General features: G+C 48.9%; 6 protein-coding genes across 6 annotated transcripts; 3 read left to right on the forward strand and 3 right to left on the reverse strand.

The window, feature by feature from the left end:
* Positions 1-906: 906 nt before the first annotated feature.
* Positions 907-1,924, forward strand: N7516_006081 (uncharacterized protein; the record flags this gene model as incomplete). Its single annotated transcript, XM_057218801.1, has 3 exons — positions 907-1,159; positions 1,216-1,327; positions 1,405-1,924. 3 exons carry the CDS (start codon positions 907-909, stop codon positions 1,922-1,924), a joined length of 885 nt encoding a protein of 294 aa, XP_057072892.1.
* A 1,256-nt stretch (positions 1,925-3,180) lies between these two features.
* N7516_006082 (uncharacterized protein) lies at positions 3,181-6,024 on the reverse strand (the record flags this gene model as incomplete). The annotated part of the gene is made up of 1 exon (XM_057218802.1): positions 3,181-6,024. The coding sequence occupies one exon, from the start codon at positions 6,022-6,024 to the stop codon at positions 3,181-3,183; it is 2,844 nt and encodes a 947-aa protein (XP_057072893.1).
* A 791-nt stretch (positions 6,025-6,815) lies between these two features.
* On the reverse strand, positions 6,816-7,579 carry N7516_006083 (ankyrin repeat domain-containing protein; the record flags this gene model as incomplete). Its single annotated transcript, XM_057218803.1, has 2 exons — positions 6,816-7,306; positions 7,372-7,579. The coding sequence occupies 2 exons, from the start codon at positions 7,577-7,579 to the stop codon at positions 6,816-6,818; spliced, it is 699 nt and encodes a 232-aa protein (XP_057072894.1).
* A 793-nt stretch (positions 7,580-8,372) lies between these two features.
* Positions 8,373-9,842, forward strand: N7516_006084 (epoxide hydrolase; the record flags this gene model as incomplete). Its single annotated transcript, XM_057218804.1, has 4 exons — positions 8,373-8,694; positions 8,765-8,892; positions 8,951-9,023; positions 9,073-9,842. 4 exons carry the CDS (start codon positions 8,373-8,375, stop codon positions 9,840-9,842), a joined length of 1,293 nt encoding a protein of 430 aa, XP_057072895.1.
* Positions 9,843-10,506: 664 nt separating this feature from the next.
* On the reverse strand, positions 10,507-11,331 carry pup3 (proteasome core particle subunit beta 3; the record flags this gene model as incomplete). The annotated part of the gene is made up of 4 exons (XM_057218805.1): positions 10,507-10,650; positions 10,721-11,175; positions 11,233-11,251; positions 11,329-11,331. The coding sequence occupies 4 exons, from the start codon at positions 11,329-11,331 to the stop codon at positions 10,507-10,509; spliced, it is 621 nt and encodes a 206-aa protein (XP_057072896.1).
* A 288-nt stretch (positions 11,332-11,619) lies between these two features.
* Positions 11,620-13,250, forward strand: N7516_006086 (putative UBX domain protein; the record flags this gene model as incomplete). Its single annotated transcript, XM_057218806.1, has 2 exons — positions 11,620-11,807; positions 11,867-13,250. Coding segments are annotated over 2 exons (1,572 nt in total), but the record flags the coding sequence as incomplete, so codon positions are not given.
* Positions 13,251-13,545: the final 295 nt, after the last annotated feature.

The raw sequence follows: 13,545 nt of genomic DNA on the forward strand, positions 1-13,545 counted from the left end.
GGAATTTTCCGTCCGACGGACTACAGTTACATGATGGCCGAATGGTCTAAACGAGGAGTCTTTCTTGACGTTATCACCGTTATCACCATTATCACACTAGCCAACTATATTAGGTAGTTGCTGTATATCACACGTTCCCCAAAAGTCTGAAGTTGTTCCCTGACCCGACATCGACCATCTGCGCCTAGACCTCTGCATAGCCCATAAAACCTTTGGAGCTCATCGGCCGGGTATAGGCGGCCCGTCTACCCCCCATTATTACCAAACAATATAAATATGCCAATTTATCGCAGCTGTATAATTAATGCATTTTTGCCTTTTTTTGGGGAGTATTGAAATTACCGTTGAAGCTGTATATGAATCATTATTAAAGCAGATATTAATAAAGAGAAAGGTAGGTTGGAAGATATAAACGAGGATCAAAATTGATTTTTATAAAAGCTTCACTTTTTTACGAAAGGTACTTATCTTTGTTAGGGGTTTGTATAGTTAACTAGTGGATTTGGAACTATGGACAAAGGTTCATAGTTCAGTTTGAATACATACGCAGTGCTAGTGGCAATTGTTTCGCAGTAGTAAATCTCGTATTATATATGCCATTAGCACTCTGATTCTACCCTCATAAGGACCCTTTATAGTGGGCCTTCACAATCTGACTGACTGGCGTCCATCTGTGTACCCGATCATCGATTGCGGGTAGTTCCGTAACAAAAAGTACCTAGTTAACTACATATGTTAGTGAGTTATAACCCGAAACTGACTAGCTAGATACAGCTGGCGGCTAGCCAGACACGACTTAAGACATCAAAAAAAGGGGGGTTAAATGTCATCCTTTTTCTCCATCCTTTTTCTCCACAAACATCATCATTGTCAATACCCCTCTGAAGAGGCACAGTCATCTTCACCATGGCGATGGCCTCCTCCGCCAGCCCTAATATAACAAGCTACTTCAACCGGGGACCACTGACAACCACCTTCACCCCGCCGACAACATGCCTCCAGACCTTGTCCGTTAATTCTTTTTATGTGGGGGGCACGCCTACGACCGCCACATTCTACGGGAACTGGTTTGGATTTGGTGCGGGTTACTCATGCTTACCCACAGGCACCATGCCTGGCACTCTACTGGCTTCCCCGACATACTGGGGTACATACTGGTGTAAGAAAAGTCATCTAAAAATTTCGGTATAGGTTTACTTAAATTATGCTTCGTAGACTCCCCAGGTCTTTACTGTCCGACTGGATGGGCTACTGCAGGCAAATTGGGTCCATCATGGAATGGGTTACATATGACCGGCAGCACAAGTGGTGCTATTTGCTGTCCGTCGTAGGTTTTTTTTTTTTTTTTTTTTTTCTCTCTCTTCTCTATGGGGGACCGAGCAATGATGCTGACACTTCATGTAGGAGCATGAGCTTTTACGCGACGGACCATCAATGTAGGGAAGTTCTATCGGAAAAAGCCACCATCACAATTGGGATGTCCGGGGTAGTGGTCACATCTACCCTGGCAACACCAATCACCGTTTATGCGGATGGAATCCCACTCATCTGGGAGAAGTCCGATCTTCCCAAAACAACAAGCTCATCAACAACACCCTCGTCAACACAAACATCAACCGCAACCGGTGCAACAGGAAATAATAATAGAAGTGGTGGCTTATCACAAGGAGCCAAGATCGGCATTGGAATTGGGATCCCGATGGCGGCCATTGCGATAGGAGTAGCGATCTTTTTCTATTTCCTCAAACGACACAAAACCGCCAAAGGGGAACCTCATGCAGAGACATATGATTCTCCACGAGGTCGCGGAGAACTATCGGAGCTCGCGACTAAAGAAAATTCCGAGCCATTTGAGCTTGGTAGTAGGGGAGATCGCTCGGAGCTTCCTTCGAACACTGCGACTCATGTGCATGAATTGGCATGAATTGTATACCGGTTTTGAGTTGCGTCTTTAAAACGAAAATCGAAGGCCTCTCGGACCCAGCCACGTCTAGGCTCTGTCTTGTGTTAGTAAAAGGGCACCCACCATATGGGATTTTTGCTTCCTGTGGATCACGGGTTAGCCTTCCGGGAGTGTAAAGTCTACCTCTAGAATCATGAACCACCTCTCGCATTAGAGTCGAAGATGGTTAAGGGCCATGGTGGGCTATAACACGATTGTTACGTTGCGTATTTTCGGTCACTTGAGGAATCGATGTTGTCGTAATAGAATAACCGCGGGTCTCACTGATGGCTAGAATCAGGTATCAGGAATCAGGAATCAGCACAGTTCACTGGCCAGTGAAGCAGCGGCCGCCAAGCTGAGAAAATTGAAAATATCGTCTTCCGAAGGAGTCGCATCTCATGACGACAAGAAATAAAGACTACCTGGATACCTTCCATGCAGAGAGTTCAGACTCAGGGGCCCTGATCGTAGACAGAACTAGTCTGACTTGAGAATAATGTTGACAGGCAAGGGTAGACGTATGAAGATATACTTTGATGAAATCGTTGTAGGAGCAAGTGGGATAGAACAGTAACAATGATGAAGATAAACGTCAGAAGATGAAGGCAGATAATGTATATAATGAGTTCTTGGACATCATTGAGGTCTGTTCTCCCGGATGGCCCCAGAGAACTATGTGGAAAGGGAGATTGCTAACTGCTTCTACATAGGCTGAGTACTCTCGAGCCTTTACGCATTTTAAAGGAGAAGACGTCGACTGCTGCCTCCCGCAGGAGACTGTTCGTGATGTAGGACTCGTCGATTTCACTCTTTCCAAATAGAACAGCCAAGGTCAATGTGGGAAAATGATGAAAATAGTATATATAGTATGTGATGAAGTTTACTGGATTTTAAGTCTCAGTGTGTCTTTATTACATATTCATTGAATGACTCTATGTAGTGCGGAGTGATCGCATGTGATGTATCATCAATCATTGTATCCAAAATGGGGATAATAAACATAATAGGGGCCCAAAAAATGGCAACGATGGTATAAGGCAGTTGAAATTGAATAGGCCGCTGAGTCGATGTATATCCTAACCCGAGAGGCTCCTGAGCCAAAGGGGGAAAAAAAGCAATTGGGGGATTTGTGCACGAAGAAGACAATATCCGCATCCAATGGGTATATAATGGACTTGACGTGGAAATCCAAAAAGAAAGTAACATCATGTCCAGCGATGGGGCTAGTGGTTATACTAGGATTTAGACAACGGGTTGCCAGTACTACCGCAAAATTCGACAATCAACCGTTCGAGGTCAGAGAGTTTGTAAGGTTTCGTCATGTAGCCTTTGATCCCCACTCTAGAGGCTCGATTCAATGCCTCGTCGCTAACATCGGCACTCACAGCAAGAACTGTGGGAGGTTGTGACATGCAGAAAGTGTTGGGGATTGGATCCATTTCCATGGAGTCAGGGCTGTTGGGGTTCGGTTGCTCAAAGGTAGCATATTGGTCCCGATGGTTGTCGACCATCTGGAGAATTCGTGAGGTGGCTTCATATCCGTCCATTTGAGGCATCCAAAGATCCATCAAGACGACATCGATCGGTTTTATTTTCGTATCCAGTGGCTCATTTATGACGCCTTGCATTGGATCGAGACTAACATCAAGGACAGTGGAGGGCTTTGACGCGGAGAGGATGCCTTGAACAATCTGGACGGCTTCTTTGCCATCAGCCGCTTCAAGGACATCGCGGTAGCCAAGCTTGCGTAGCATGTTCACCAGTACGCGCCGGTTGATTCGATTGTCTTCGGCCACGAGAAATCGCAGCGGATATTTCTCTCCAAGCCTCTTGTCATATGCATCACCGGAGATATTTGTTCGATGCAAACGGGTCTGTATTGACGGTCGCTGGGGCGTCGGGCTTTCAGACATATTTTCGTCGGTGGTACACGGTGTCGCCTGCTGCAGCTGACAGGGTTGGGGGAGCATGAAGGGGGAATTAAAGGAAGGGGGATCGGACAAAAGGCTACTGACACTGCCCTGTCGTGTTTGGTCGGTAGTGGATGGCGTCGAAACACTCTCACTGGGGGTTGCAGGGCGGAGTTCAGCTTCACGTTGGTTTACGGGGATTCGAATTCGAAATTCTGTACCACGCGTAGGACCAGAAGTCGATGAACGCACACAGGTCAAGTCGCCGCCCATTTTGCGTGAAAGGCCCTTGGCCACAAGGAGACCGAGGCCCAGGCCATCTTTGCTTCTTGTAGTCGATGCATCCTCACGAGCAAATGGCTTGAAAAGATTGGGTAGGAATGCAGCGGGAATTCCCGGGCCGGTATCGCGCACAAGAATAAGGACATCATTCTTATTGGGATCAATAGTTGCGCAAACAGTGATGGTGCCGTTGTTGGTAAATTTAATCGCGTTGAGAAAGACGCAGGAGATCAGCTTGGCCAGATCACGGTCATCGGCAAGTAGGGTGTCCGGCAATGATGGGTCTACAGACCAATCCACAACCTTGGTGAACAATTCACCATTCGAGGACCGCGACCGAATTTCAATCTTTTCACCAAACTCGGTTGCGTTGCTAACAGCAGAATCCGGTCGACCACCAACGTGAAGAGACTCGTTAATCACCAAACGAAGAAGATCTCGCAGTTTGGTAAAACGCAAAGCTGAACCTCGCAGGTTCACATTGATGCCCTCAATGAGTAAATGAGGTGCGGATCGTCGAAATGCGAGAGACGGGCGTGGATCGACCATGTTAGCCATTACAGCTTCGAACTGGCGAGCTGGTATAGCATGTACGATCTGGTCGCTTTCGTGGACGGCATTCTTGACTTCTTCGCTGCGAGGCGAAAGCTCTTGCCGCGACGAAGCCGCACGGAGTCTTTGCTTGCGGACTGGTCGGGCATTCATTTCTGGGGGTAGGCTCCGCCGCCGTTTGTACGGATTTACAGCGATATTCTTTCCTTCGATAAAGACGCTCGGGCGGGTTTCGGGTATGGTAGGTGGGACTGTGAGACCGCCTAGTATATCGGGCTCCTCCCGGAGGGGTGTTTTGGGAATTTGCATGTTGAGCTCGTATGCATGGACGACATTGTCGGCCGCTTCAACGGCACGTCTCGCGCTATCTTGAACCATCTCAATCCCCTCCTTGAGAGATTGAAAAATCCCGCCTGATTTGACAGGACTTTTACTCTCCATCGCCTCGCGCACTGTAGCGTGCATGACGTCAAGCATGCCCACCACACCCTGCATCGGGGTCCTCAGCTCGTGGGACAAACTGCGGGCGTATGGTTTGAGGGGGTGTGAGTTGAAATCAGGGGTTTGATGGGAGGCGGCAGTCTGGGTGTTGTGGGAATCGGAGGTATTTGTCGTCGGAGAATCTAACATTTCATCTATAATTTGCTCCCCTGGGTCTAGTCGTTGTACAATCAGGTCTTCAAGCGAGTGGAGAATCATCTCCAGGAAGGACCAGGACAGGTTTCTATGCCGAAGACCTTCTTTGGACCACATCAACCCGAGGTGCGCCAGGCACTTTCCGGCCGAAAAGAGGGGAACCGCCAAATAACCATCGGCGGCGAACGGTAAATGATCATCGCCAAACGATACAAGTGAGCTGAGATTCTCGGGGATCAAACAAGGTCGTTCGTGGTCCATATGCAGTAAGGGGTTCCCGCCCGCAAAATACCTGTTTCGCTGCAAACCAACAGTCTGGTAACCATCGTTGTAGTAGAAAGCTGCACCAAATAGGGACGGGCGCCGCCCGCCTAGTTCTGGCATGGGCTCACTCCCGTGCACTCTCCGGGCAACAAACCCATACTGCGCTTTGGTTATAGATGTCATGTCCTCCATGAGCCGTTTCCAGAACAGCTCGGTATCAGATGCCCTCAAACCCTGTTTGAGTGTGACCAAATGTTCAATGGCAGTGGTCTGGGCGCCATCATTCCATGTTCCCAAGTCGCGTTGCACATCTCCGTCGTCATGAACGGAGTTTAGTCCGTCACCGGTGATACACTCGGACTTGCAGGAAGGGAATGGCATGGTGGGACAAGGTTGGACAGCATGAGAGACATCTGGCTCGGGCGTGTCGGGCATAGTCCATGTGGCAAGTGAAGGAAGGAAAGGACGGTTCGAGGAAATCGGTTTTCGGGCTCTCTCGTAGGTTGTTTATCCAAGGGCAACGACCATAGCATTCAATTGTATAATTAATAGGTACGGTGGATGGATCGAGATGACTTCGACGTACATCCACCAGAATATGAAATATTGGAGAGAGAAGGCCCAGAAGGAGGGGAGAGGGGATTTTCCGTTAGTTCGATGGGGGCCGGGCGGCCTAGACACACGACCTGAAACAGGAGTTATCAAGAGCTCTCATAGATTCTGATGTAGAGCTAATAATATTTCTAAAAGAGTTTGAGGTTTCTCTAGAACTTGTATTTTCCCTTTGACCAACGTTCTTCTCTTTTGTGTGTGTGTTTTTTTTTTTTGCCTCGAATCCTGCGGTGCACGGAGGGTTGCGATGCCAGGATCAGCGGGATCTAGACCAAAATGAGGGCCACCTGGTACCTGGTACCTGGTACCTGCTGTACCCTGGTATTATCTATGGAGATATTAGGTACTCAGTACTTTTGGGACCATTCAATCTACTCCTATTTATATTTCATGTTATACGTTGTAAGCATTCTCTATGCGTCCTTTTTTGTTCTTTGCAAGGTTTTCAACTGATTTCTGAATGATTAGTATGTTTCTATATATACATAGCCATGGTGCTGTGTTTCTGAAGGTAGTCCGGTATAGAAGCCTATAGGTGCTCTATTTCTGTAACTCTAAGGACTAGAGGTTGTTTCTTGTTGAATATCTCATGAGGTCACATATGACCTAGATAGTCAATCGTAAGCCTGCTGAGACCGAAGGAGATCAAGCATAGCCTGCTTCTTAGGATGTTGTGACCTCTCAGCCATTTGCAACGGGGACTCGTCATGGTATCGCGTGCCCGCTGGTCGGTCTGCGCCCGTGTCTAGCAGCACTTTGATGATATTCGGCAGACCAAGATCGATAGCGCGATGTAGAGGAGTCCCCCATGTTTTATCTGTTACATTAGGATCGAGGCACTTAGCTAGAAGAAACTTGATCGTGAATTCCTTTTGCCTCACGCGCGGAGCTATGGCTCTAAAGAGTAGATGTGAATCTAGCTTGGCCCCGTATGCAAGAAGTAGCTCAATTCGAGATACATCTTCTCCACGGACGGTCGCAATAGCGCGGGCGAGGGGGGACCCTCCAATCGCGAGGGGGGATGGTGGCCTCGGGCTACAACGGTTTGGATCAGCGCCTCGTACGAGGAATTCGCGGGCGGAGGGCAGTGTTCGATAGAAGGCTGCTACTAGAAGTTAGCCAACGACCTTTAGCTCCTTAAGTGGACAATTTACCATAGAAAAGGCTGGCCATCAGAAGTGGACGCATTAGGATCAAGGCCATGATCGAAGAACTGGCGAATAATGCCTGGCATCTGCGGTTGCCTCCCGGCAAGGCGGTCCTTCGCAGAAGTCGCGCGTGCGCCGGCGTCGAATAGAGTGGCCACAACATCAGGGTGTGCCTCCTCCGTTGCGAGTTGAAGTCCCTCGTCGAGGTTCTCGGTAGTTAATCGCCGCATGCGTCGAGGAACGCGCTAATAAATGCTTCAGACTCCATGATATAGGAGACCAATAAATGGATGTAATAGCTTATCCGTGTGGACAGCCAGCGGGCTTTCGTAAGGCAAGAACTTGGTCGAGGTAATAGTAGCAGGCGCGGAATCGCTAGGCCACTATGAAACTTGCTCGATAGGGATCAAGTCCACACGGCCCAGAGGCTTATATTGGACACCTTGCTTGATGCGTCGACGTAGTTGATAAAAGCATCCCTCCAGTCACTATTTCTCCACGGGATTGGATCACGTTTCGTGGCGGCGATAGATGGATGATTGGACGTCCAACTCTTCGGCAGAGAGGATGCTCAGTAACCAATCGTTCACCAACTAACACCGGATCAGCGACAACTGACGTGTCAGACGTTATGTGACCATGACTCCAATATTTACTCCTTCGGGAGTATATAGGGAAGTACATATACGAACTATACGGGCGCTGTACGGTGTGATGTGCGGGTCTCCACCTACAAGGGGGTTTTGATGCCTGGTCCCTATACGGAATACATCTTCGTAGTACAGCATGTTAATTATGACGAATTAACTTGGATTTTCAATACTGACAGTTCATATATTTTTGGTTATTATGCGCATCCGTTCAAACTAACTAGGTACATACGTACTCTCAACTGTCAGAACTGTGAAACCGAGGTAACAATTCAAACAGCCCGAGCGTCACTGTGAACATATCTGCGTGTTTACAAATGTAGCAACGAATCTTACCATTCCAATAATTCTGATCAAACACAGATCTACAACCATGACCTCAGTCACCCCATACAACATCGCTGTTCCTGACGAGCAAATCCAGCAGCTGCGCCAGAAGCTGGAGCACACCACCTTCCCCGATGAGCTTGATGCTTCGGAGTGGGATATGGGCGTCCCTCTACTTGAGATTAAGAGACTCGTCGATGTGTGGCGCGAGAAGTTTGACTGGCGTACACAAGAACAGAAGTTAAATGAACAACTCAAGCAAGTCAATGTTCGAGTAGGAGTAGAGGGCTTCGGGGAACTGAATATACATACCGTGTATCACCGGAGCGGAAATTCGAAAGCAATTCCATTGCTTTTCATTCATGGGTGTATCTAGCCCCTAGGACTTCCTACATATGTATCTTTGTCGGGCTTGCTAATTTATTGTTCGTATACCAGGGCCTGGTAGCTTCCTCGAAGCCACTAAGCTTATCCCACTTCTCACTGAGAGCAACGGGGATGGCCCAGTATTCGACGTCGTAGCACCTTCGTTGCCCAATTTTGGATTCTCGCAGGGCGTCAAGAAGGTATGCTGAATAATACTATGTATCAGCACTGTCGAGTACATCCTAACAACCGAAGTAGAGAGGGTTTGGGCTGGCACAGTACGCCGAGGCTCTACACAAAGTGATGATCACGCTAGGCTATGAGGAATATGGTAAGCACCATCTGTCCCCACGAGAAGAGACCAACTAATTCCAGAGCAGTAATTCAAGGAGGCGATTGGGGAAGCATGATCGCCCGTACCATGTCTCAGTACTACCCTCAACACACCCAAGCCATCCACCTGAACTTTATACCCGTCATGCCACCCTACCCATGGCGAAGTCCCTACCTGTTCATCAAATCACTGCTGTGTGTGCCATTCTCGGCGAAAGACCGTGGCTACATCGCCCGGACATTTGGATATTTCACCCGCGGCAACGCATACATGAAACAGCAAGAGACCCGGCCACAGACTCTAGGTTACGGACTTCACGACAGTCCTGTCGGATTACTAGCTTGGATCTACGACAAGATGCACACTTGGTCCGACAAGTACCCCTGGACGGATGAGGAGATCTTGACCTGGGTGAGTATATACTACTTCTCCACGGCGGGCCCAGTGGCGTCAACGAGGATCTACTATGAGGCTTCAGCGCCGAAACGAGGTGGGAGTTCATATGTGTCGGATGATAGCTCTCAGGAGGATCTGCTGGAACAAGCAGACCTGAATTACATGTCGCTCGAACAAATCCTCGCGGCTCAGGCACCGCAGAGTGTACGCTTTGCAGTGGCGCAGTTCCGAGAGGAGATCATTATGTGGCCTATGGCGTGGTATCGGTCCATTGGAAATGTTGTGCAGGAAACGGAATATGATCATGGTGGTCATTTTGCGGCCTGGGAAGTGCCTGAGTTGCTGTCGTCTGATATCAAAAGGTTCCTAGGCAATAATGGGCCAGCCTACGGAGCGGTAGCCGACAGAGATGGGTATTGAAAATTTCACTTGATTGACCTTTGATCGAGGCCTTTGGGGGATAACTTGGTGTGTGGTTGCAAAGAATGTATAGCAACATGCTCCTTGCTTCGAGAGACAAAGGATGTCCGATTTTGTATTCGATCTTGCCTTGGACTCGTGTTGTTTGCCTCTCGAGTTCCATATACTTGGTTAATGTTGTTCTTGTTTTCATATCCATGCGTTGGCTTAGTGGCCTCTTCGGAAATTGGACTCATGGATAGCGAAATAGTGTGTAAGGAAACTACCCTTTGCCAGAGTAATCCAAAACATGGAAGACAGACATCTAGCACATCCCTGCATGCTAGTAGGTAAGACAAAGGTCAACAGATTTAGGATGGGCACTGATTGTCGAAAATCGGTTAATGACTATTTCCCTAGTTAATGCGTTGGATTGATGTTGGAAATTGGAACACTGCCGTGACGTGACAACGGGGGGCCTTTTATTATCGTGATAAGACTAAGAGAAACATGGAGCCAAAGAACAAAATTGCCCTTCGGCTCAGGTATCAACCGCTCTCACGTTGCTCTTGTGCTATCCCGTCATTGATTGACCGTACACGGCACATATCATCCAGTGAAGACCGTAGACGCCGGGATTTGCCCTCAAACCAACGGAAAGCCCAAAACAACCACTTCCCCAAATCTAATCCTGTCGTCCCTTCAATAACCGCTGGGTAACCTTGTCCTTCTCTATAATGTAAACCTGGGCGCCCCAACCGGAGAGAGCATCTCGGTCCACCGCGCTAAGCAGTGCTTGTGAGATCGTCTCGAAGAGGTCCTCAGGGGCCTGTAATGACAAAGTGTGTTAGACAGCGCATCTAGTAGGGGTATAATAGCCAAAATTATAGGATACATACCAGATCAGGCTCCCACAGACCCTCGCAAGTACCGAAGAGCTGGTCGCTTGCTGTTCCGCTGACAATGAAGTCCTTGGCGAAATCGATACAGCCAATGCTGTCAAAGCCGCAGATGAACGGCTTCCCCGTTGTTGGGTTGATACCAGCCAACACAGGGCTGACAAAGTAAGGACCGAAGCGCTTCTCATACAGCGATGAGCTCACTAGGTTGGCGAGGGTCTGCGGTGCGATGTCGCGCTCCTCGCGCAGTCGGTACATGTTGACCTTGTAACGGAAGAGATCGGAGACGGTGTTGACATCGGTGGCGAGGCCAGTCAGGCCGAGATAGGTGGATGGAGCGTAGTTGAAGATCTTGGGGAAGTTGTTGGAGATGGTCAGGGACTGCATGCCCAGGCGAAGGTCACAGGCGATGGCGACGCAGTCCTTGCCCACCATGGCGACACAGGCACCGCCATCTGCATAATGATTAGTATTTTGGTTGGATATTCACAAGGGACAAGGTTCCGGCATACTGATGTCGAAGGGGTTGGACTGTGATGGGAGAAGTCGGTCAGCTTTGAGGTCCAGAGATTCGTGGACGATAGGGACAAAGGGCGCATTTTTCTTACCATTATTGCAGTGTTTCAATGCAATTCAATATAACAGAGATATTCCAGAGCTAAAGCACAAGAAAAAAGAAGAGAAAATGTGGTTGAGAAGGGGGCGGGTTGGGGGAGGTGATGAAGATGAGTTGATGACGGGGAAGCTCTGAGGTACGCGAGAGCTCAGATGACGCCCGCACCGCTGCCTGTTTCGTATGCTTCGACTACCTTCTGCACCATATTTCTCCCCGCATTCGAGTTTCACCATTTTTTTCACCTCTTTACTTTCATTTATCCATTTGAGATCTATCTGTTGAAATATTGAACTTGCTCTACTTTATTGTCAGAGCTAAGATTCTCTATAACACAATGAGTGCCCACGTTGTGGTGATCGACGCGACAGCCAGGCGGGCAACAATCAAAACTACTCCCACCAAACACTTGACCGATATCCTACAGGAAGCATGTTCAAAGCTTGGATATAACGCTAGTCAGTATTCATTAAAGTGAGTTGGTCTTTCTTTTCCCTCATGATAACTCTAACCCAGTCTTGTCTATGTAATAGACACAATCGCAAGCAGTTGGACCTTTCTCTTTCCTATCGTTTGTCTGGTCTTAGCTCCGGCGCGAAGCTTGAACTTGTTCAACTCTCTCGGTCCCCGTCAGTCGTAACTGTCGGCTTACAACTGCCCGAATCTGAGGCTCGTGATGCCCCGAATGGCCGCATACTAGATAAATTTCCTAGTACGACTACACTATGGATGGTACTACGCAAGTTCGAGGCGGGCGTTGCAGGGAGTGGCCCAGTACGGAACCTCACTTCACGTGCAGTGCCCTCTGCCGATGGTGGAGATGTCGCCGGACGACTGTACTATGAGATCCCCGTCCTACAGATTTTAGAACGTGAAGTATCGAGCTTCACGGATCTACAGAAAACCCTAGCCCAGCTAGGTTTCAACAGCGGCAATGTTCTTATTCGACTAAGTTTCCGACGGACCGATGAGCCTATCGAGGAAGCCATGGTCAAGATTGGCGAGTTCTTCAAGTCCTCAGAGGATGAAGCTCCTTCGGCACAGGATAAGAAAACAGCGTCCGCACTACCGCCCGCAGCAGCTCCTGCTGACAGCACAAGCAAGGAGCCTGCTCAAGATCTCTCTAGTTCATTGCAGCCGGAGCCCTCCGCCGTCACCGCCGCATCGGACGAAGTTGCCCCTCCCCAAGATATCTCCGGACTGGCCACTTCCACGGTCGACTCTGGCCGAACGGTTACCGTCTTCTCCCCTCCCTCGGAAGACACACCTTCGTCAGCAAAATTAGACTACAATGAGAGTGATTACATACCCTCTATCGAGCACGCAAAACTGCACCAGCGGTTACTCAACGAGTCCTCTCGCCCAAAGCGCTTGCCAACGGACGCCGAGATCGCCGCCAAGGCAGAGGCAGAAGCAGCAAGGCGAGCAGCAATCCACGAGGTCAACGTGAAGATCCGTTTTCCAGATCAGAGCCAAGTGATTGCCAAATTTGGGACCGCGGAGACAGGACAATCGTTATATGAATTCGCACGTGGGTGTCTTGCTCCACCGTTCGTCAGCGAGAACTTCACTCTCACTGTCCACGGTGTATCCCGGTCCAAGCATACCAACGCCATACCCCCATCAGACAAGAAGCGTCTGATTAAAGACCTCGGACTCGCTGGCCGTGTGCTCGTCAACTTCTCTTGGGCTGATACCGCTGCCTCGTTTGTTCATGAACGCCGAGCGGAGATTCTACGCCCCGAGCTTCGGAGCCAGGCTCAACAGCTCAAGGTAGAGCAACCACTGGAGCTCAAAGAAGATGTGCCTGCTCCCTCACAGCCGGGCCCGAGTAGCGCTCAGGGCGGTGATAAGCCCAGCGGGGCACGGAAAAGTGGCGGTATGCCTAAGTGGCTAAAGCTACCCGGTAAGAAATGAAATTGTGATGATGGAATGTATTTGGTTCAGGTGGGCGGCATATGCTATGCTGCTCTTGATGATCATGACTTATCTATGTGGCGCATCCTTTGAAGACGTATTGACATCTTAGATGTGCAGATAGACTTGAATCACATGCCTTTCTAACATCATTTATATACTTGTATAGATAACCCCAAACGATAATGTAACGCTCTGCAGACTTGCCACCAAAAGCATGGTGTTATTTATGTAAAGCCATTGAGATGCTGTCGGCTCTTCATACAGCCATGAACGTATATGAAGTCAACCTTCT

The sequence above is a fragment of the Penicillium verrucosum genome (genome assembly GCF_028828655.1).
Source record: "Penicillium verrucosum strain IBT 35672 chromosome Unknown utg000002l_segment0_segment0, whole genome shotgun sequence".
In the NCBI taxonomy this organism is placed as follows: domain Eukaryota; kingdom Fungi; phylum Ascomycota; class Eurotiomycetes; order Eurotiales; family Aspergillaceae; genus Penicillium; species Penicillium verrucosum.